The sequence below is a fragment of the Euphorbia lathyris genome, chromosome 2 (assembly GCF_963576675.1).
Source record: "Euphorbia lathyris chromosome 2, ddEupLath1.1, whole genome shotgun sequence".
Lineage (NCBI taxonomy): Eukaryota > Viridiplantae > Streptophyta > Magnoliopsida > Malpighiales > Euphorbiaceae > Euphorbia > Euphorbia lathyris.
Window position 1 is genome coordinate 67,760,598 of NC_088911.1, and position 24,455 is coordinate 67,785,052.

At 37.0% G+C, this 24,455-nt stretch overlaps 1 protein-coding gene across 11 annotated transcripts in view; it reads right to left on the reverse strand.

Annotated features, from left to right (window-relative positions):
- Window positions 1-4,473: 4,473 nt before the first annotated feature.
- The window catches only part of LOC136218525 (oligoribonuclease), a 54,017-nt gene continuing 34,035 nt past the window's right edge, over window positions 4,474-24,455 (reverse strand). For 6 of the 11 annotated variants that reach the window (XM_066005447.1, XM_066005443.1, XM_066005444.1 and 3 more), the window contains 3 exons: window positions 15,911-16,001; window positions 14,867-14,999; window positions 13,094-13,619 (listed from right to left, as the gene is read on the reverse strand). In XM_066005447.1, coding sequence (XP_065861519.1) covers window positions 14,881-14,999; window positions 15,911-16,001 — 210 coding nt within the window. In that variant the 3' untranslated portion in view covers window positions 13,094-13,619; window positions 14,867-14,880. The other 5 variants (XR_010683820.1, XM_066005446.1, XM_066005440.1 and 2 more) reach the window with 5 other exon arrangements.

Consider the following 24,455-nt stretch of genomic DNA (forward strand, 5'->3'; position numbering starts at 1 on the left):
AAAAATTCGTTGTAACACTCTCCGAGGATATGACTCACTAAGATATCCAAAAGTTCTATTTGTTACTCTAAAAAAATGTGGTTTTGAATGGAAAAAGGTTGACTTTGACTTTCTAACGAGGGATTTTTCCGTGATCCACTTTCGATCATATTTCCAATCATCTTTAAAAGGTTTTCATCACAGGGCTACGACTCCAGTGTCTACAGTTGCCCCTACTTTATCATGCATTGTGAGTTGTGTGCATTTTTAGAAAACTGAGTTCAAAGCAGATGTTTTGAAAAACGGTTTTTGCCCATACTTTGAAAAGGTAGAAAGAAAATGTGTGTTATGGAACAAAGAATGATAAAGTAAATACTCATCTGGAGTTGGAGGATGTTGTGATTGATTCATTGATCCAGTCTCTTAAACGATTGGGGAGAAAATGTACATCTGATTATTGATCCCTTCAGCGATCTCAGATTGTAGGTCTCTTCAATGACCTGCTGTTGTGGATCTCTTGAACGATCTCTGATTTTGGTCTCTTCAACGACATGTGTTTGTAGATCTCTTGAACGATCTCTGATTGTAGGTCTCTTGCACGACCTATAGTTGTAGATCTCTTGAACGATCTTTGATTATAGGTCTCTTGAACGATCTGTAGTTGTAGATCTCTTGAACAATCTGTAGTTTTGGTCTCTTCAATTACCTGTGTTGGTAGATCTCTTGAACGATCTTTGATTGTAGGTCTCTTGCACGACCTATTGTTGTAGATCTCTTGAACGATCTCTAGTTATAGGTCTCTTGAACGACCTGTAGTTGTAGGTCGCTTGAACCACCTGTAGTTGTAGGTCTCTTGAACGACATGTAGTTGTAGATCTCTTGAACGATCTTTGATTGTAGGTCTCTTAAACGACCTGTGATTGTAGATCTCTTGAACGATCTCGGAATTTAGATCTCTTGAACGACCTGTGATTGTAGATCTCTTGAACGATCTTGGATTTTAGATCTCTTGAACGACCTGTGATTGTAGATCTCTTGAACGATCTCTGATTGTAGGTCTCTTGAACGACCTGTAGTTGTAGATCTCTTGAACGACATGTAGTTGTAGATCTCTTGAACGATCTGTAGTTGTAGATCTCTTGAATGATCTGTAATTGTAGATCTCTTGAACGATCTTTGATTGTAGGTCTCTTGAACGTCTGTGGTTGTAGATCTCTTGAACGATCTCTGATTGTAGGTCTCTTCAACGACCTATGATTGTAGATCTCTTGAACGATCTTGGATTTTAGGTCTCTTGAACGACATGTGATTGTAGATCTCTTGAACGATATCTGATTGTAGGTCTCTTGAACGACCTGTAGTTGTAGATCTCTTGAACGATCTTGGATTGTAGGTCTCTTCAATGACCTGTAGTTGTGGATCTCTTCAGCAATCTCGGATTTGTAGGTCTCTTCAACGTTGTAGTTGTGGATCTCTTCAACGATTCCAGATTGTAGGTCTCTTCAACGACCTGTAGTTGTGGATCTCATAAGCGATCCTGGATTGTATGTCTCTTCAATGACCTGTAGTTGTGGATCTCTTCAATGATCCCAGCATGTAGGTCTCTTTAGCGACCTGTCCCAAAAGTTGATCACTCTTGTCAAATAATCCACTTGTGAGCTACAAAGCCCCACTCTCCCTTCGGGAGCCATCTGGCTTTGCTGAATAATTGATGATAAATTTTTCATGTGCCCCAACTCTTCCTTCGGAAGCCATCTGATCTACAGAAGACCAAACCCCATTCTCCCTTCGGGAGCCATCTGGCCTTGTTGAATTGATGATAATTTTTCTTGCGACCTAACTCTTCCTTCGGAAGCCATCTGATCTGCAGAAGACAAAACCCCACTCTCCCTTCGGGAGCCATTTGGCCTTGTTGAATTGATGATAATTTTTCTTGTGACCTAACTCTTCCTTCGGAAGCCATTTGATCTGCAGAAGACAAAAAACCCCACTTTCCCTTCGGGAGCCATCTGGCCTTGTTGAATTGATTGGAATTCTTCTCGTGGGCTGACTTTTTCTTTAGGCCGCTATTGAGAGAATTTTTCTGCCTGTTGACAATTCTGTTTTTTTCTTAGGACTAAATTTTCTCATTCAATGCCCCTAGATTCTCTTGCTTCAGAAGATGTTGTTTTCGTGACGATCCCTGGAGTTTCAGGTATTCCCTGCAACAAAGCAATATGCCAATTTTCTCGTAGAGTCGACATTGAATTAATTGACAAATGTGTAGTGATGCGTATGTAGCCTAATGTATGCATGTATGCATGAATGAATGTGTGTGCTACACGTGCATTTTACTCTGTGTCGATACATTGGTACATGTGTGAAGAATATGCATGAATGGATGAAATGATTCCATAGATTCTCTTTTCCAAACTCGAGAGATGGGGCATCTTTAGGATCAATGAATGATGTTTTGATGATATGCCCCAGTTTGTGAGAGCTTATACTATCTACAAATGACTAGGATAGATAAGACTGACATGAGAAGCTCTAGGGGCAAGGTTTCAGCTTGATGAGGATAGATAGGTCTGACATGAGAAGCTCTGGGGGCGAGGTTTCAGCATGATGAGGCTCATATCTTTTTTCAGGAAGTGTTGATATATTCGTTTTCCCCTAATTTTTGCCTGAGTCGCCCTTTTCAGGTCTTCAACTCAGCGGGATCTCTCTGTTGTTCTCTATATCTCTTTTTGCCTGAACTGCCCATAGGGGTTTTCAATTAACCTTTTTAACATCTCATAGTTTTTTCTCTATCTCTCCTTTTGCCTGGACTGCCTCTTTTGAGGTTTTCAATCCAACATTTTTTTTTCTTTATTTTCATAGATGCAAGAGAAATTGGGTATTTTGAAGTGCATGGACCCAAGAGTCATTTTTTGTTGATTTACATACTTAGCATCAAAGGTGAGTTGGTTCTCAGTCTTTTGACCAGTGGAGAATCCTTCTAAACGGGCTGACAGTTGATCAGATCATGTGGATGTGCCCCTAATGGAGATTGCAATTTGTGTGCTAAACAGAGGTTCATGTGGGTGGATGCCCCTGAAAAACCTGAGGTGAGGCCTCATTTGCATGTATATTGGGAACACCACCATTGGTAGGGAACCCTTGTTACACACTGCGTTGGCCAGCCTGTATATACTGATAAGGAATGAAGGAAACGATATGTTCCTCAGTTTGGACCGAAGTTCGCTACCCTTGATGATTATAGAGGCGAGATGTCAAAGTCGACTCTTGAGAGGACAACAGAGGAGCAGAGAGACCAAGCTTCAAGGAGCATATAGAGGGAGGTATAGTCTCTTCTATCCAGATCTTATTTATTTGATTTTCTCCTTCTTCTTTTTTGAAATTTCACTTGTGGTGAGATATCTATTGATTTAAACATTTCATCGTATATACAGCTTCTAACTGTTCAACTCAAACAAAACACTTGGCAAATATACATTGAATTGTTCCTTGCTCAGATTCCTAACCACTGTTAGTGAAGTGCGCCTTTTTAGGTTTTTACGTTTTAGCTATTTTATTTCCTCACTTTTGTTCCCGGAATTTTCAAATGAATGCTTTTACAGGTTTTCGCTCATTAGGAAGTCCCTTATTGTTGCATAGGTCGTCCTTTAAGGATTTTCAACCTATCGGGATTTTTTAATTTTTTTTTCTTTTTTGCATTTTTTATGAGAAGGATTTCTTGGCTTCACTGAGGGTGATCGTCTTCCTGAACTTGTGGTCGTCCTTGTCTTCACTTAACTGCACTCTTGATCTTGGCTTGAAATTTCCATGTGTGATATGAACTTTTGAGAGCATGATTGATAGACTCCAGATTTTCTTCCTTGACTAAAATGAGCTTTTTCTTGAAGACTTGATTAGCCACATGTGAAGCAGTATTGATCTTTTATTTTCCTTGAAGCCACTTAGTTGACTGTGTTGACTTTTAATCTCATTCGAATTCTGAAGGATCTTCTTCCAAGATGGCTTTGGATGACTTCATCTTCATTTATTATTGTTAGACTTTGCCCCTAAATTTTTCTGGCACCTTCTTTGTAGTCTTGGATTATCACATCATGGATTTGGACCCTGTTGTTCATAGAATAGGGTCAATTATCATCTATGGGTCGGTTGATCCTTTATGCTTCAATATGAATAGGGTACCCATGGAATTGGAGGTGGCCTTCTCACAGAAATCTTAGTGCTTGAGAGTAGTATGATTTCGGCTTACTACTCACCTCTTTGAGCCCTCAATTATTGGTTGACCTTCTTTGTGTGCAAGTAGGTTAGAACTCTTCGCTTAATGAATTTAGGTATGGGTTATCATTGTAAGGCCAAGGAAACCCTTCTCATGATTTATTTTGTTTATTCACTCCATTAATTTTCTCGCTCAGTGGTTAAGTTCTAAGCAATAAGTATGTTTTTGGGATTTTCGTCCGTGCCATGATAAAAATGGAAGTGTTTCAAATGAGTGAATGTCAAATGCTGATATATGGTGCAGATGAGAATGTACAAAATTATCAATATTGCACAAAAACAAAATTTTATTGAGAGTAATTCATGATGTCTTATTGGACAAAAACAAAGATAAAAGATAAAGACTAAAAATGCAATCCTCCATTCTCATGCTGCTTCAAGGAGCTTTAGGTGCCTCTACTCCATTAGCATCCTCAATCTTGAGAGCTTCTTCTTCAGCTCCTTCCGCTTCATTATAGAGTTCCTTTGCTCAAGGCATCGTTGGAGGATTCACTTGCGGAAAGAATCTGGATCACTTATCTTCCCGCATCAATGAGATCTTGAATCTCATGCTTCAGCCTACCACAATCATCTGTCTTATGACCATATTGTTGGTGGAAAATGCAATATCCATTTTCCTTAGCCTGAGTAAAAGGTGTACTTGGGCAACCCGTTAAGGGAGAGAGCAACCCTTTTTGCTGCAGTCGGTTCAACATCTTTGATAACGATTGATTAAAATTGGAGAACCTCCTCCCAGTTACTGCATGAACATCCATCACCTTTGTAGACCCACTACTTCCACTTGTACTTCCTTCATAACTAGCCCCGATCCTTTTAAAAAACGGCTTCTTTCCTAGCTCAAGATCTGATTCTACTGATAGGCCACAATCATACATCTCTTTGAATCCAGAGAAAGGCATATATCTTATCTCGTTCCTGATGAATGGTAGAGAATTTTTTTACCACCATTTGAATCTGATCGGCTCCCTCGGGCTTGGTTTTCATTAAGGCTGCCTTAGCCCTCCATCTCCTTACATAATCCGCGAAAGACTCACCTTGCTTCTTCTTGGTGCTTTCAAGCTCCTTCAAAGTCACTTCTAGTCCAGCATTGAAGCCATATTTCCCCACAAATGCCTTAGTTAGCTCTATCCAATTCTTCTTGATTGAGGGGGACAAGGTGTGGTACCATGTCAAGGTTGGGCCTTCTAGATAAACATTGAAAAGATCTACAATTTGATCCTCTATCAGTGTTGTCAAGAGCATGATTGTCATATAAAAGGTGGCATGAGCAGTGGGGTCACCTGATCCATCAAACTTCTTAATATCAGGTAGCTTGAATTTATTTGGCAGACCGCCCCGGGCCAAACGACCCCTCCAATTGAAGACCTCATCATGAGTTGAACCATCTCTATTCAGGTTTTGAACCTCATTCAATATTTCTTCTTTTAGGGCTTTATCCCTTGCAGCAGCATTCCTCTTGATCAAGTAATCAACCATGTCTTCCTCATCTTCGATATGAGTCTCTGGTCCTTTAGATTGGGGACCTATGTTATTTTTTAGAACAAGAGCGATGACGGCTTCTATCTGTGCCCCCAGAGTGTTGAACCTGTCTTCCATCTGTTTCATTTTCTCCTCCATTGTGTGGTCAGCCATCTGATTGATAGAATTATCTGAGTCTGAATGGTAAGCTGGTGTGGTTGAGCGGACTAAACGAGAGCCTTCACGAACCCAATGAGAATATATGATGGCTGCAACCACAAGGTATTAGATATACACGTGATGCATGACTTAATGCATGATTCGTGGTGTGTGCTTTTTTTTATTTTTATAGAAAGAAAGAAAAAAGAAAACAAAACCAGCAAACAGTTAGTCATAACACACATAACAGATATCACAACATTATTCCTTCCAACCTTATTCCTCTCATACACGTATTGGTTCAGGTCCTTTCCTAGGATTTTTGGTTTTGGTTTGTCTTGCATCAACGGGGGATGCACGAAACCGATGATATGAATAACTCTCAAAGCAATGTAAATCAATCATCATACAAGGCCGGACCTTAGTTCGCCTTTAAGATAGACTGTATCAGTTTTTTTAGGTCACGTGGGACCATGGGATACGACGTGGACTATCTTAATGGTTAGGGTCATGTTTAGGACAAACTATACCAATCAAGTCTATAGAATTCACATGTTTCATCATTTGGAGTTTTAAGCCTCCTCAGGGTGATTTCCAAAACTTGGATATAGCAAAGGTCGTCCTAGACAAGTCGGTGTCTTTTAAAATAGGTTATGTCAACTTTATTTTGAAAGTACCCTTAGGATATAAATGAAATCTCTACTGGGGTTTTCTCTCGTTTCAAGTATGACACGTGCTACCTTTAAATGACATGTTTGTTTCGTTTACTATAGGTTGTACCAACCTTGACCTCCATTATCCTTTTGATTTGATAGAGGTAAAAAGCTCTTTTGAGTAAATGGAGACTTCGGGTGTAGTACACACTATACTAAAAGACTCGAAACCCTATTCTTTTGACATAGATTATAGCAAACTGAAATTTCAATTCTAATATGACATGACTTGGACAAAAGATGCCAAAGTGGTCTCTTTGAATCATGGTTTGTACCAACCTTAGATTTCATTTTCCCTTATTGACGAAAGAGGTAAAATCTCTTTTGGGAAACGTGAAATTTTAGGTCTAGTATAAGTCATGGTTAAAGAGACTACTTAGTTCCTTTCAAAATATGTCATACTAGATTAGAATTTTGCTCCTTTCAGGTTTGAACAAAGAGGTAAAATCTCTATGAAAGAGGTATGAAATTTCAGGTATGTTATAGGTTATAACAAAAGACAAACAAAAGGCCAAAATACAATTGAAAATCAAATCATTATTAGGGTCATGCTTTATCCTAGAGGAAGTAACTAAAGCCATTACATGAGGTTTGGTTGAGACATGGGGACCATTGCAAAAAGATCAAACTATTCCTTTCGAATGGAGTTAGAATAGTCCAAAACTTTTTACAAAGAGGCATTGACACTAGGTAGGCCCCAAGTGTCGAATGGATATTGGAGAACTTTCGTGAGAATTGCCCAAAAGGTTTTCTTTTGTATGCAAATGTTATACGTGCTTAAAAGAGAGTAAGAATAGTTCAAAAAGTACATAAGAAATTACTTTTCGGAATCAACTTCTCTTTATCCCCAGCAGAGTCGCCACTGTAGACAAAGCCTACCTCGACAGGCTTTCACCCACGAGAGGTCCGTCATGACTACTACGGTGCTGTTTGGACTCGAGGTCCACTAGAGAAAACGACTAGCTCGGCAGGACCGATGTCGAAGAAAGAGTCGCCATCCGGATTTTTGGTCCGAGAATGTTACTGAGATTCCTTGCGGAAGCAAGTGGGTTCGGGAAGTTAGGTATGCTTGGGGGAAGGTTAATATCTCCTCGAAAGGAAATATTAAGCACCCCCAAAATCGTCTGGTGAACCCACCGGCCTACTACTTAGCATTTCTAAATACAATCAGGCTAATAATAACTCTTTTAAGCTTTTTAAATTCGTTTTGAATATGATTTGTTTGGAAAAAATCATTTTTTTACATGTCATATTGCACATTTGTATACAAAATCAAATAAACAACAAAATATTACAACCCAAAAGCAATGAAATAAGTGCAAAATTAAATACAATTACATCCGGGCATTCCCAAATCTTCAATCCGCACCAAAACAATATCGTCACATACTCATATCCACCAAAATAAAAGGTTAGAAAGAAATAACATAGTTATATAATTAATTATGGTGTAAAAATGGACAAAAGGACTAAATTGAATAAACTTAAAAAGTTTATTTAGGGACCTAATTGAAAGAAAAAAAAGACTTTAAATTAAGGACCAAAGTGAATAAAAGATAAAGTTCTAAATTCGGGATTAAAATGAATAAAACAAGAAGTTCTAAATCAAAGACTAAAACGAATAAAATAAAAGGTTATTAGGTTAGGAGTTAAAATGAATAAAAATAAAGTTATTAGATTATGAATTAAAAGAGAATAGAAATAAAGTTATTGGGTTAGAAATTAAAAATAAATAGAAAAGAAAGTTTTATTATACTAGTGGTACCTAAACGATCGTGAGATAAAATTTATCTCGAGTTGATTCCTTTATCCCAAATCATTGTTATGAACAAAAAGAATCAATTAGATCAATAATATTAACTTGTAATATTATTAATATCAGAGTAAAAAAATAGAAGTATAAGAAAAGTAGATTAATTGGAATAAATGAAAAGGCTCAAAATAAATGATTTAACTGGTAAATCATTGATTTAGGGTTAAATTAAATCAATTTTATGGAACAAATATACACATAAAATATATTTGACAGCCTATTGACAATAAAAATCAACAATAAAAATAGAATAAGAAAAATAGATCTACAATCACTATTTTACAGTACCAAATATTAAATAATAGACATGATTTGTCTTTCAGAAACCTTTACCTAGATTGTGGGATGATTGGAAAAATCACAAATAATGGAACACGGGTAATGAACGCAAAAAGCTAGAATTTATTCGGAGTAGTTTGGTAGAATTTCGGCTATCTATCAGTGTATATTCGTCCTGTTTTCTCCTATTTTTCGTCCTCCTTAAAGCTGATCTAAGAGTTGCTATTTATAGGCTTAAATTAGGGTTAAGGGTTGAAATTGTAATTATTTAAATATGACAGGGCTAAAAGGGCATTTAATCAACCTTTTTGAAAGGTTGTCGCGGAAACCAAAAGTGAAAGGAGGAGGGGACAGGGCTGACGTCATCCCTGACGCCGTCTGCCACGTGTCTAGCACGGACCAGTCACGCGTCGACACATGGCCTCCCTCCTCCAATCATTTTTCAGATCAGTTTTGAGTCCAAAAATACCTTTAAAGACCTCCGTTTTCGACGATTTTTGTTCCATTGGCCTCATTTCGACAAGATGGACATTTTTGTGTCTAATAACCTAAGGCTAAAACTGACCCGAACTAAGGTTATTTCCTATTTTATCCCGAATTTCACCTAAAACCTTCAACTAGTTACACATTCTTCGTTGGACCTCCAAATTGAGCCCGGAAAAATGCGTTGTGACACTCTCCGAGGATATGACTCAATAAGACATCCAAAAGTTCTATTCGTTAGTCTAAAAAATTTGGTTTTGAATTTAAAATGGTTGACTTTGACTTTCTAACGATGGATTTTTCCGTGATCCACTTTCGATCATATTTCCAATCATCTTTAAAAGTTTTTCCTCACAGGGCTACTCCAGTGTCTACACCTATCCCCATCGTCATCCCTTAGGACCGCTCCTTGCTCAGGTCGTCTACCCCGGCGCCACCCACTCCTGACCAGGTTGTTACTGGCCCACCAGCTTCTGCCTGGTTCGTCCCCCAAACCACACATCGTACGTGGAGAGTCGGCTCTAATATCAATTGTAGTACCCTGGTCCAATACCATGTAGATATTGTCCACTTTGGCGCAAATCCAACACCTAAGGCCTCACAGCTTTAAAACGCGTCTACTTGTATTGGATATTCATGCCTTACTAATAAGCCTCAATTACTCCCTCTCCATTTCCGATGTGGGATTCAGTTCATTCCTGTCCTCATCGTCATCCCTTAGGGCAACTCTTTGCTCAGGCCTTCTACCCGACGCCAACCACTCCAGACCGGGTCGTTACAGACCCATCAACTTCTGTCTGGTTCATCCCCGAACCACACATCGTACGTGAAGATTCGACTCTGATACCAATTGTAATACCCTGGCCCAATACCATGTAAATATTGTCCACTTTGACCCAAATCCAACACCTTGGGCCTCAAGACTTTAAAACGCGTCTACATGTATTGGATTCATGTCTTACTAATAAGCCTCAATCACTCCCTCTCTATTTTTGATGTGAGATTCAGTTCATTCCTGCCCCCATCGCCATCCCTTAAGGTCGCTCCTTGCTCGGGCCTTCTACCCCGGCGCCACCCACTCCGGACTGGGTCATTATAGGCCCACCAGCTTTCGCCTGGTTCATCCCCAAACCACACATCGTACATGGAGAGTCAGCTCTGATACCAATTGTAACACCTTGGTCCAATACCATGTAGATATTGTCCATAAGGCCCAATGGGCCTCATGGACAATATCTACATGGTATTGGACCAAGGTGTTACAATTGGTATCAGAGCTGACTCTCCATGTACAATGTGTGGTTCGGGGACGAACCAGGCGGAAGCTGGTTAGTTAGCCATTTTGTTAAAATCTTAACATACTTAATACAACCTGACCCTTAAGAATTTAACAAAATTGTTAACTTATCATTCATATTGGTTGAGATTTCACTAATTTTGATATGTCGGAGGAAAATGTTACTAAATAATATATGAGAAGACAAAAGTCAATATTTTGAATAGATCAGAAAATAAATATCATGAAATAATAAGTCAGAGGGTTAAAGACCAACATTTTGGTTATTAATTAGGAGGCTATTAATGCTTGAAGCCTTAACAAGAATTATATGACCTTCCCAATAAAAAAAATCAAATGATCCCATGATATCGGCGAACTCTTAAATCAGAAAAGATAGGAGGAAGGAAAAAGTTCATAGAAAAGAAGAACTAGAAAAAGTTCATAGAAAAGAAGAATAAGAAAGTTCGCTATTTTCATTCATATTCATTAGCTAAAATTACATAGGTTTATAACTGTTTACACCTCGAGAAGCTAACAAACTGCATGCATGAATGATGGACTCATGTAATCGTCCCTAACAGACTCAGGTACAAACACAAATTTAAATACTCTAAATGACACTAATTCCATTCTCCTCAAGGTTCGCATCTAGAAACTGTTTTATTATGTCAAAAGCAAATTCTCAAGTAGTATCTAAGACTTCTTCTGTCACACCATTAAATTAGGACCTCGCAACTTAGTTTCCTTTTTTTTCTATTTTCCTATCTAAGACTTCCACTAAAGTACGAGTATGAGCTACAAGTTCAGGTAACTGAGTGGAAACCCTAGCTTGTTCTTCCTTTGTAGGGACATGGGGAAGACTTGGATGAATTGAAGAGATGTTGGGTAATTTGATCTTGAGAGCAACTTACCCCAATTATATCTTCTGCTTGTAAAGACCAAAATACAAAGGTGACAACTTTTGATTGGTGTGTTGATTGCTTTGTACTTTGCTGCATGTAAGGTTGCAACTTCACAAACACCCAATCTCCAATGTTGAACTCCTTATACGTTCTGTGAGAACCATATTACTTACTGCTTCATTTTGTGTTGAACTCTATATAACTGATGTTTCATTACTTGTAAGGCCATCTCCATGTCCTTTAGAAATCGATCCTTTGATTCCATAGGAATCTCCAGGAAAATAAGAAATGTGGATTGGTGGTGTGACTTTATATACACAATTTCAAAAGGAGTCATCTGAATGGATGTATGATAATTGATGTTGTACCACCATAAAGGAAGCTCATTTTCCATTGTTTAGGATTTCGACTACGCATACACCTAACACAGGTCCATAGGCACCTATTCACCATCTCAGTCTGGTCATCTGTTTGAGAGTGGTAGACTACTAATAGACTTTAGCAATGCCACTCCATGCAACTTGAAAAGTTGTCTAAAAAGAACTTAGGAAAATTAGGTCTGTATTACAAACTATGGAGGCAAGTAAACCATGAAACCTAAAGATGTTGCCTAAAACCAACTGACCGTTGCAATTGTATATGGATAGGTCAAGCTAATATGTGACATACTTGCTCAACATGTCCATTACCACCATTACAACCTCCTTCCCATTAAACTTAGGTAAACCTTCAATAAAATCCAAACTTATCCAGTCCACATGTCCTCTGTTATTAGCACTGGAGGAGTGCTTATGTTTTCATATTTATAAGTCTAGCAAATTAAGAAGTTTTTAATATAGTTTCTTGCATCTTTCTTCATGCCCTTCCAATAAAATAGGAGTTGTAAGTAGCGTGGATGCCAAAAAGCCCCTAATGGCTAAGTCATGCATTAGTTGAAGCAACTTGGTTTCACTCGAGCAGATGAAGCTGTTGGGAAGTAATTATATTTATTTTTTTTTGGGACATTTTTATAATTATATATATAAAAAAGAAAAAGTACGAAAAAATGCATACGGCTACCCCAATTTGCGAACAGAAACATATAATTTAAAACATTATTTACAAAACAAATTATTGCAAATTGCACTATTAAATTCTAATTGCAACAAAGCATTTTTATCTTAAAAAAATATTTTTACATATCAATTCGATTTTTATAGTTATACAGCTGCAATTCAATTTTATCAATATGTAAATTTATTTTAAATAAAATTAAAAATACCTCTATTTGCAATTAGAAAAACCACATGTATTTTTTTTTCATACTTCACTTTATTTTCTTTGAAAGTGATGTTTCACAACAAGACAAAAATAAATAGTCCCTTAGTTCAAAATAACTACGCTAATTAACTAAATTTTCTTATTTCATATTATTTGTCAGATTAAATTTTCAAGGCAATATGTTCCTATTTTACCCTTTTTAATAAATTTGACACTAATTACTCCATCTTTATCTTAATTAATGAGTGGAGGTATTCTAATCCATTTCCTATAGATTTAATTCAAATCAATAATCTCCTTAATATATACAATTTGGTTAAATGTGATAATTGTTTTAAAACTGAGAGAATAAATATTAAAATGAGTACTCACACTTCAATTTTGGAAGATTATTGATATGATAATGAATTTTATAATTACTTATTTTAATGATTGAACATTATTTTTTTTATTTAAAATGACATCATTTGGTTAACCATTATGAAAAATGAGTAAAAACTGTGAACCAAAAAAACCAAACTGAAAGTATCAGTTAATTGACATTAATGGACCGGTTTTGATTTTAATAGATCAAAAGCCTCTATGTATTCTAACAGAGATGTAGTTTGAGTTAGGCGCTTTAGATTTGTCATTAGCTCCTCTTCATACACCCCTTCACCAACCCTTCACTGCAGTGGTGTACTCTTCCCAACAGGGATCATCTAACCTTCATGACTGTGTTACTGAACCAGAGGAGATTGGTTTACAGTTGGATTTAGGTGAAGATTTAGAAGAATCTGAAGTAAGATCCTTAATATGCATATTGGAAAACAAGACTTTAAGCTCATCAATTATTGTACCATGCTATTTAGTGATTAGCTCACTAAACACCTGCTCCTGCTTCTCGTTGCTCTCCATGAACATACTCTTCACTATTGATTTGATATTCTCCTCGATTTTCTTAAGGTCCTGTGACCGACTATTGTTGTCCATGGTGGTTTGGATATGGCGAGAGCAATGTGAGTTTTGGTGAGGAACGAACTGCTCTGATACCAAATGATATTAGTGAAACCTTAAACTAGAAAAGGGAGGAGGAAGGAAGAAGTTCAAAGAGAAGGAAGTTCTGTATTTTCATGCATGTCAATTAGCTAGAATTACAAAGGTATATAACCATTACCTCGAGAAGCTAACTAGCAGGATGCAAGAATGACGTCCTAACATACTCGACTAACGACAAAAACATTAGAATGCAAATTCAAATGCTCATAACAACAATTTATTGCATTCTTTCTTACATCATCCTAATAAAGAAGTTAACTTGTTGAATCAATGATAGTTAAACATCCACGAATATGATTAAAGTTTCCAAAAAATCTAATTGTCCCATCTCAAATTCCAATCGGTAAAGGGTGCAAATTTGTCATTCAATGTAGAGTCCTATCTCTTCGATTTGTGTGGTCACTAGCAAACTGTTACATCAACAAAACTGTCTCCAAGTTGGCCCTTCTTTTAATATTTATATTTGCTATCAAATTTCGATCAAATTACTAAAGAAGCCTGTTAATTATTACTCACTTCATTCCTTTATACAAGTCATTCTAGGGTATCTCACATAAATTAAGAAATACAATTAATATAGAATCAAATTAATGAATTTATATAGGTTAACTAAAAAACAATTCTTTCTCATGTAATGGTTGGAGAATAAGCCTTGGAATGTTAAAAAAACACAGATCAAGACAAAATTTTAATGCTTAAATTTTTGGAATGCTAGAACGAGTTATATTTGTAAAAGACTCATTTGCTACAAGAGATGATTTTGACATTAAAATAAGCAAGTTCAAGAGGCTAATATAATATAGATCACTGTAAGCAAGTTCATGGAACCAATAGGTCATTTTAAAAATACAATTGACCAATAGGTCACTTTAAGCAAGTTCAAGAGACTAACGTGACACTGTGTAAGTTTAGAGGGGCAATCGATTTAAGTTCAGGAGTTCTCTAATGTATTAAGCCTAACATTTATGTTATGGTAATTTATGGTGGACTAAACTATCATGTTTATATTAGAATGCTAATGCTATACAGGATTGGAGCAAAATGTCAATGCCACCATAGCTATCAGCACATAAATTTACCAAATAGACGCATGCATGCATGTTTTCTCTGTGCACACAAGTATCATATTTCCATAAGACTGCTAGAATTTGGATTCTACTTCTAGGGCCTATATTCTGCACAGTTAACATTAAGAAAGAACATAAACTACTTAACAAAAGCTTGCATATATCACCTGAGCTTTTCACATCACTTCTTGGACTTAGCCTTGAATATGTTCTCCTTGTAGTATCTGAGCTCCTCAATGCTTTCTCTAATATCGGCCAAAGCCCTATGTTGGTTTTCCTTTCGAGGGGATCGCTTATGATCTGTACAGTAATTATCATTCATAATTAAACTAATTTAGTACATCAGGGCATTTTTGTTCATGTACGAGGAAGCATATCTCACCAGCTATAATCAATCATGCAAGAGGAAACCATTTCAGTCATCAACCTTCACATTTCCAATATGAGATTTGATATTCCAAGAAACTCTTAAAAAAAAACTAAAATTTCTTATTGCAGTAATTATGCATTCCCTAAACAAGTGATTCGAGAATATGTCAAACTTTTTGACCAAGATAGAAATACCACCTCCATGTGTACTTTCAGCAATACTAGCATTAGATGTGTTATGCACTAAAAATTTCTACAACTGGTTAAATGAACTTTGTTCTAGTAAAGAAATTCTCTCTCAAATTTACAAACATTAGCCAACCAAAGACATAAAATTCAAAAACATACTAAGGTAAAATTGCTGAGTCATTACTCCCTCTATTCTTTTTTATATGCCGTTTAAGGGTTTTTCAGCAAAACCAATTAAGTATTAATTACTCTATTCTTTTTATATGCCGTCTAAGGTTTTTCAACCAATTAAGTATTAATTACGGTATAAAAATGTTTGATATATCCTTATACTTTTATCCTGAAACTCTACTTTTCATGTTAAAATTCTTCCATATAATTTATTCTTGCTTGATTATAGATTTTTTTTTTTTTTTGCATTAGCACTAATAAGGGTAAATTTGAGAAATTTTGTTTACTAAAAGTGCATAGGTGATATAAAATGTCATATAAAAATGAACAAATTAATAAACCTAAAAAGTAAAATAATAATAAAAATAATAAAGAAGGGAGTATATTTCTCCCTCTGCCCACACAATGACACAAGTCACAGTACAACACTCAATCCCACAAGTATTTATGTTACAGGATGTGCATGATGATGTAGATATTACCTCTTGGATACCAGCGGATGCATAAAGCCGTAAGACTGCTGACATCAACAAGTTGATGAGAGAAGAGACTAGCTAGATCAGGCATGTATTTCTACGAAAATAGAAGGTGGCAAACGGTTTAGGAGGAGAACAAAATAAAGTTGTACTAGAATTTGACAAACAAAAGCTGGTGAACAATTTCTTAAAACTGAAAGAATATCCAAGATTAGCATCAAGGTAGCAGTTATAGTCCACCCTTTTCCTTAACAAGTAAGAAACAGAAATCAGGAAAAGCGTATTCATACATACAGTTATTGTAACAAAGGCCTAACTCACCCCAAAAGGTATGGATTGCCTCACATATTTAAGGAGCCATATAGCTTCTTCATTTAGCAATGTGGGATGTCTAACACGCCCCCCTCACGCCCAATTCATTTGGTGCGTGATGCTAATATCAGCGGGAGCCCCAACATTGAACCATGGCTCTGATACCATGTAAACAAAGGCCTAACTCACCCCAAAAGGTACCTCAAAGGGTAAGGATTGTCTCACATATTTAAGGAGTCATATAGCTTCCTCATTTAGCAATGTGGGATGTCTAACAGTTATGATGAATAGCTAACCACACATTGATCATAAGCCCTAATTTTGAGAAATTAGATGAATTCTCACATTTGTAAAGAGAGAATTAATTCTTCTTTCAAACCAGAAGTAGTTCAGCAAACTATTTTTATGGAAACTGGATAAAGATTGTACTTGCATTAAAAATTAATCATGTAATATATTAAATCATGACCATGGGGAAAATTGCAGGGTTTATAGATTAACCTTCTTAATAGAAATGTTTTGGGACAACTGACTGGTGGATTCAGAATCAGGCCTGTCCATACAGAACCCTTACTTCTCAGCCTGTTTTAATGAGCTTGAATACAAATTATACGTCTTTAAAGACAAATTCTGGGTGATCTTACCTCTTAAATACTTATGGAGTTACCCATCCAAAATTTCACATCGAATTTGATCAAATGGTGTTAAGTTACTATTATCACAAGCAACACTACCACTACCCTTGAGATGGATCTTTGGCTTGCTTTAATTATTCTCTCTCTAGAGTCTCCTACTTGGACGATGCACTATTTCAGACATGCATCTTTCCCCTCATATCATCTAACATTATCTGCTTGGTGACATGTACTAACATCTCCTCCTGACCATAACCTATCTGCTTCGTGGGAAGAAGACTTGCTTCATTCAGCACCCATTACTATCTATAGTCCCTTGACTCACTCTCGCTTAACTATATCATTAATTACCAAGAAGCATACTTATCACACTCACATTTTCCATGAGAAAGCCATGAACATATGATCCTCTCTATATTGCCTATCAAATGGAGACAACTTATAATACAAACATGCCAATTAGAAATTGCTTGATCTTCCTATTACTATGATGCCACATGTACCACGTTACCTATGTTAAAAGATCCCTAAACTTTCAGTCCATTTTCATGTGACAAAGTTTACAACTTTGAATTAAGTCTTACTAATTGATTATTAAAAGAGTAGCTGGTAGACCATATACAAGAGGTGTATATTAAAGAAAGAAAATGAATTCACTCAAACAAAGTCCATATTGATCCCTACAAGAAGTTTAAATATATAAAGAAAAATGTTACGTACTGAAATCTGACGTAAGAATTTAGAATAGTAGGAAGAGAAAGAAAGAAGAAGAGAGAAGGGAGAAGAATTTAGGAAGAAAAGAAATACTTCATTAATTAATTGAAGCCCAATATCTACAGCAATTCCTCCTAAATAGGAGAATATGGCAGTTACAAGTACAGCTGTAACATCCCACCAACTTGTTATAACATCCCACTAACTTGCTAATACTAAATACAACCCACGAAATAACAGAATAGAACATAAGAAACACAATAATGAAATAATAAAAATAGAATTGCAATAGGAAAATTTCACAATCAGTCCTTAGACTTTTCCCCTTCGCTGATATGTGACAATACCCCCTCCTGTACTGCATTCTTGTCCCCAAGAATGATAGAATTGAGGAAACTGAGCAGCCACGGTATCTTCGGACTCCCAAGTGGCATCGATAGAAGGCATTCCAGCCCACTGTATCAACATTTGAGGCACAGCCTTCCCTGCAATTATAGCATTCCTAGTATTTACTACCTTAGCTGGTTGAATCACAAATTCTCCCCCAGAAACCGGAGGTAGAGTAGTAATTGGTGAGGCAGTGGTAGCAGGCTTCTTCTTCAAAAGTGACACATGGAAAACATTATGGATTCTGCAATTAGGAGGTAATTCCAATTGATAAGCAACCTTCCCAATACGATTTAGCACCTTAAAAGGCTCATAATACCTAGCAGATAACTTCATAGACTTCCTGATTGCCAGAGTGACCTGCCTGTAAGGTTGCAATTTCAAAAACACCCAATCGCCCACTGCAAACTCTCTGTCTGTCCGTTTCTGAGCTGCAACATTGGAAGTCTGAGAAGGCAGGATGGGAAGTTGGGGAGGAACTCCATAGAGAGCTTGGAAAGGTGACATCTTAATAGCACTGTGATGAGTACTATTATACCAATATTCAGCGAGACTAAGCCATTTAGACCATTGTTTAGGCATTAGAAAACACATGCTTCTCAAGTAGTTTTCCACGCATTGGTTTAATCTTTCAGATTGACCATCGGTTTGAGGGTGATAAGCACTACTAAATAACAATTGAGTGCCTAATGACTTCAACAACTCTTTCCAGAAAACCCCAGTGAAAATCATGTCCCTGTCAGACACAATGGATCTAGGCATACCGTGAAGTTTAAAAATGTTATCCAAGAAGACTTGAGCTACTGTGGCCACGTTAAATGGATGAGTTAAGCCAATAAAATGGCCACCTTTGGAGAATCTATCCACTACTACCAATATGGTATCATACCCGCAAGACTTGGGAAGCTTCTCAATGAAGTCCATTGCGATGTCCTTCCATGCTTCATTAGGAATAGGCAAGGGTTGAAGAAGGCCAGGGTAGGCTAAGTGGTCTGCCTTGCACCTTTGACATGTGTCACATTGGGAAACCTAAGTTGTCACTGTTTGAGAAAGCTTAGGCCAGTAGAAATGTTGTTGTAGCCTTGATAAGGTGCCCTTCATACCTAAGTGACCTCCCATAGGCGAATTATGACAAGCTGCTATTATCTTTTCTCTCAGGTTAGTACTAGATCCCACATATAGTCTAGAATGATACCTCAAGAGTCCATTAGAGTAAGAATAAGGAGAATGTACCGAAGGTTGGACCAGTAATTGAGGAATCCATCTAGAAGCTATCTCATCCTTGTCATAGGAGAATTGAATTTCTTCCATCCAACTAGGAATCCCCATAGACAATGCATGTATGCAGCAACTGTTAATTTCCTGACCCTCCTGTTGTCTAGATAGGGCATCAGCAGCCCTGTTTTCACTTCCCTTTTTGTATTGAATTATATAATCTAGACCCAGAAGCTTTGATATGCCCTTGTGTTGCAAGTAAATATGTAATTTCTGTTCCAGGAGATGCTTGATACTCTTATGGTCAGTCTTAATGATGAATGTGGTATTCTCAAGGTAATGTCTCCATTGTGTACAAGCTTGCAAGATGGCCAACAATTCCCACTCATAGGCAGAGAGTTTTTGATTCCTTGGGCTAAGAGCCTTAGATAAGTAGCAAATTGGTCGTCCCCGTTGCATCAATACTGCTCCAATGCCCATACCGCTAGCATCACACTCGATTGTAAAAGGCTGGTCAAAATCAGGGGTAGCTAAAACTGGAGCTTGAGTCATGATGACTTTAAGCTTTTCAAAAGCTTCTTGGGCCTCTACTGTCCAATGGAAATTATCTTTCTTTAAGAGCTCGGTCAGTGGCTTACTGAGTACGCCATACCCTTGGATAAATCATCTGTAATAGCCTGTTAAACCCAGAAATCCTCTTAAACCCTTCAAGTTGGTAGGAATGGGCCAATATTGCATTACTGCTACTTCTTCTGGATCAGTAGATACAACTGCAGCAGAGATTATATGGCCTAGGTAGGCGACATGGGACACCCCAAATTCACATTTGGATGCCTTAGCAAAGAGCTGGTTGCTTGATAGCAATTTGAATACCAACTCTAAGTGCACCAAATGGTCTTCCTCTGTATGACTATAAATAAGGATGTCGTCAAAGAAGACCAACACAAATTTTCTCAAATAAGGCCCAAAGATTGTGTTCATTAAGGACTGAAAGGTTGCAGGAGCATTAGTGAGCCCAAATGGCATTACAAAGAATTCATAATGTCCTATATGGGTTCTGAAGGCCGTTTTAGGAATGTCCTCGGTCTTCATTCTAATTTGGTGATAACCGGCCAACAGATCGATTTTAGAAAAGATTTTGGCTCCCCTCAACTCATCAATAAGTTCCTGAATGACTGGAATAGGAAACTTATTTTTTACTGTAGCTTTATTTAATTCTCGATAATCCACACAAAACCGCCATGTTCCTTCTTTTTTCTTAACAAGAAGCACATGGGAGGCATAGGGACTTGAGCTAACTTGAATTACCCCACTGCTTAACATTTCAGCCACCAACCTCTCAATCTCATTTTTTTGGTGGTGTGAATACCTATAGGGTCTAACATTAATGGGGTCAGTGACATTTTGTAGAGGAATGGCATGGTCATGTGATCGTGAGGGGGGTAGGGTAGTTGGTTGTGAGAACCTGGTGTGATGTTGCACTTTAGGAATTTAAGGTTGTTCAGGTGGTGGTTCAGAATGTTCAGTAACAGTCATCAAGAATAACTTAGAGGTAACCCCTTTCCACCCCTTGGTTACTAACTGGTTGACACTTTTAAGAGACATTTGTTTAAACTTAGGTGCTTCAGTCATGCCCTGCAACTCTATAGGTTTACTATCCTTGTGAATGACGAGTCTATTAAATTCAAAATCAAATGTGACTGGTGTGTGACTTCTCATCCAGTCAGAACCGAGTATGAGATCATAATCTCCTAACTCTAAAACTCTCACAGGGAAATGAAATTTAGAATTAGTCATACTCCAATAAAAATCATTACATTTTGAATTTACTCTGTTGTCTTCCATCTGCCACTGTCACCGCTGCAGGCTTAACTGTGAGAAGTGGTAATTTGGCCTCTATAGCTACCTTTTGATCCACGAAGCCCACTGTCTATTAGGATCATAATGGCTCGTCTTCCGAATGCTCCCTTCACCCTTAAGGTATTGTAATTTACACCGCCATCAAGTGAATTGAATTCCTCAACATAATTGGCCTCTAATGTCTCTACTATCCTCATCTTCCTCGTCCAAATTCAGGGCATGAAGCTTTTTGGTAGTACACTGGTGTCCAGGGAAGTACCTCTTGTAGGTAAGGGCCGGTAAAAGGGGTTTTGGATCAGGTGGTTTTGGAATTAATGTGTTTGAGGCATTCTGAGTAAGGTTAATCTCCTTAATATGGCTCTCCTGCAGTTTAGCCTTTTTGATAGCTGTATAAATGTCTGTAGGTTCAAAAGACCTTAACGCAGATCTTAACTCAGGCAGGGTGCAGTGGCTCCATTTTGAGTTTTAATGCTTCGAATTGATCCTGGTACTCAGCCACTATGGTAGACTGCTTGAGGTAGGTTAGCTGTTCCACCACATCTATGGTATCAGTATCCTGGAACCTTGATCCAATTCTTAAAACACTTATCTGCTTTTCCTTGTAGATAAATCCCTACCAAATCCAGTTTTTTCTCCTCCGCAACTTCGAAAAGCTGGAAGTATTTGATGCACTTACTGAGCGAGTTTTCCACCTCAGCTCCTTCAAAGGCAGTAGTTCACATTTAGGGAGCATTTTGTTAAAAAAACCGAGCTTTGGGCATATTCTCTCCATTAGTGTTTGGGGTTCTAAGAAGTCCTCTGTCAGTATGGCCCGAAGAGTTTGGAGAGCCTCCTGAAGAAGAACTAGGGTTGTTTCGAATCAATTGGGTGAGAACAGAGATGGAGTTGAGTTGTTCTTTCCTGAACTGATGTTGTTCAAGGATGAAAGCATCGATCTTCTGGTTCTGTGCAATCTGCACGTCCCGAAACACAGCCTGTATGGTGTTCAGTTGAGTTGCTGTAATTTCAGCTTGCTCCTTCATCTGGGCGGTTATCGCTTTCACTTGTTGATCGAGATTCTCCATGGATTTCTTAACAGCTGCTCTGGTTCGTTTAACAGCGATCACTGACCATCCACTAAGAATAGGCCGGAGGAAAGCTATCTCTGATACCAATGTTACGTACTGAAATCTGACGTAAGAATTTAGAATAGTAGGAAGAGAAAGAAAGAAGAAGAGAGAAGGGAGAAGAATTTAGGAAGAAAAGAAATACTTCATTAATTAATTGATGCCCAATATCTACAGCAATTCCTCCTAAATAGGAGAAGAAGGCAATTACAAGTACAGCTGTAACATCCCACTAACTTGCTAATACTAAATACAACCCACGAAATAACAGAATAGAATATAAGAAACACAATAATGAAATAATAAAAATAGAATTGCAATAGGAAAATTCCACAATCAGTCCTTAGACTTTTCCCCTTCGTTGATATGTGACAAAAAACGACATCCTGTTCATATTCTCTGGTTTGAGATCAATTCACTCATTTTAGTCCCTTGAGCACCGATAAGTTCAATTAGTATCCACTAGTTTTGTGATAAATTACATTGTTGATTTTTATTTACTTTTTGGAAATAGTAAATTTTGTATAACCTTTTTATGATTAAATCATGAGTAACTTTGAGAGCAGTACACAAACTAAGATAAGTATATATGTTTTTTCCTGTTCAAGGTTTTCATTTTTGTTACGGATCCTATTCTTGTTTTGAAAATAAAAGCTTCATGTTAGTTTTCTAAGTTCGAAGTAATTTATAAACTATAATTTTGAAGTAAGAATATTTCCTTCGAAATATTGTTTTATGACCTTAATTAAAGTAAGAATCTTCGAGTCCAAAATATTGTTTCCTGGTATAGTTAAATACTAGGAGAAGTAACAAAAATATAAAGAAAAAGTTAGGTTCATACTTTATTATGTCAACCATTTTTCAATAAGATTCTTTCAAATTTATTTTGGAGTTTATATGTGTATGAAGTAAATTGGACTCCTTTTAACGACATAAATTTTTGAATCATCAGAAATATGATGGATTAAACACTGGAATCATGACCATTTGGGACACAAAAACACATTTCAAAAGTTGGACGACCAACTGTGCAAATTACCCAATTTGATGCATTAATCCAAAAGTTCCTCACTAACTTCCCAAAAAGAATAATGCAAGAAAGCATAGTATGACTTACAACAAAGGAAGGATTTTTTGTTCTTTTATTCACATAACGAGAACACACTAAAATATACATCCTGTTTCAGAGAGAAACTATATGAAAAATTACATTAAAAATCAGAAAAATACCTAAACTAAGATGATATGAGGGATTAAAAAATTTCTCATGAAAAATAAAAGGGAAAAGTACAAAAATAAACCTTGTGGTTACACCTGTTTTCGATCGGCACCCTTGTGTTTTAAAAGTTTGCAAAATGGTACATTGAGGTTCATTCCGTTACCAAACACAGGCCAAATTGACTAACGGTGTTAAAAGTCAAAGGGAAAAGAGTTAATTTAGTCCTTATATTTATTTATTTTATAAATTAACCCCTCTTATTATCTAATTATCACAAACAAATCCCAAAATTAAAAATAAAAATCAAGTACACTATCTTCTCCATCTCGCTTTAATTTCTTTTCTTTCTCTCTTTTCTCTCTCTCATCTTTTTTAGTTTCTCTCTCTAAATACAATTGAATTTCTATCTCTTTCTAAATCTAATCTTTAATTAGTTTACTAATTAAGGATTAGTTTACAAATTTATGCATATCAAAACCATGTATCTTTCTTCTTCATGATCATCATTCCACGTTCCTCCTTCCTAAAACCCGATTCTTAAGAGACTTTCCCACCCTTTTATCTTCAAATACCCATCATCACCTCTTCCACTAATTCGAACTTCACGAAGATCATACTCCTCTATTTCGCCCCTAACTTCAAACAATTCATACTCAAACCTCACCGAAATTGCAAGCGGTTAATAACTGTGTGCATTGGTTCTAGCTCAGAAGTAATCGATGAATTAGAGCCCCAAACTGCGTTAGATTACGGAAGTGAGTCTGGTGGAGAAGAGAAGAAAGTGGAAGTTGTTAGGTCTAAGAGAGCAGAACTTTCGAAGCAGAGCTTATGGAGATCAAACACAAGCTTCGCGGAGCCAGGAAATTGCAATTGGAGATCAAACACAAGCTTCGAAGAGCCAGGAAATCGTAATTGGAGATCAAAGACAAGCTTTGCAAAGCCTGGAAACTGAAATTGGAGATCAAAGACAAGCTTTGCAGAGCCAGGAAATTGAAGAAAAAGAAGAATCTCCTTCACAAGTGGCGATTGACGCAGTGTGGCTAAGTTCAATGGAGGAAAAGTCAAAGAAATTACCGAAATTGCTGAACATCAAAGATGGGTAG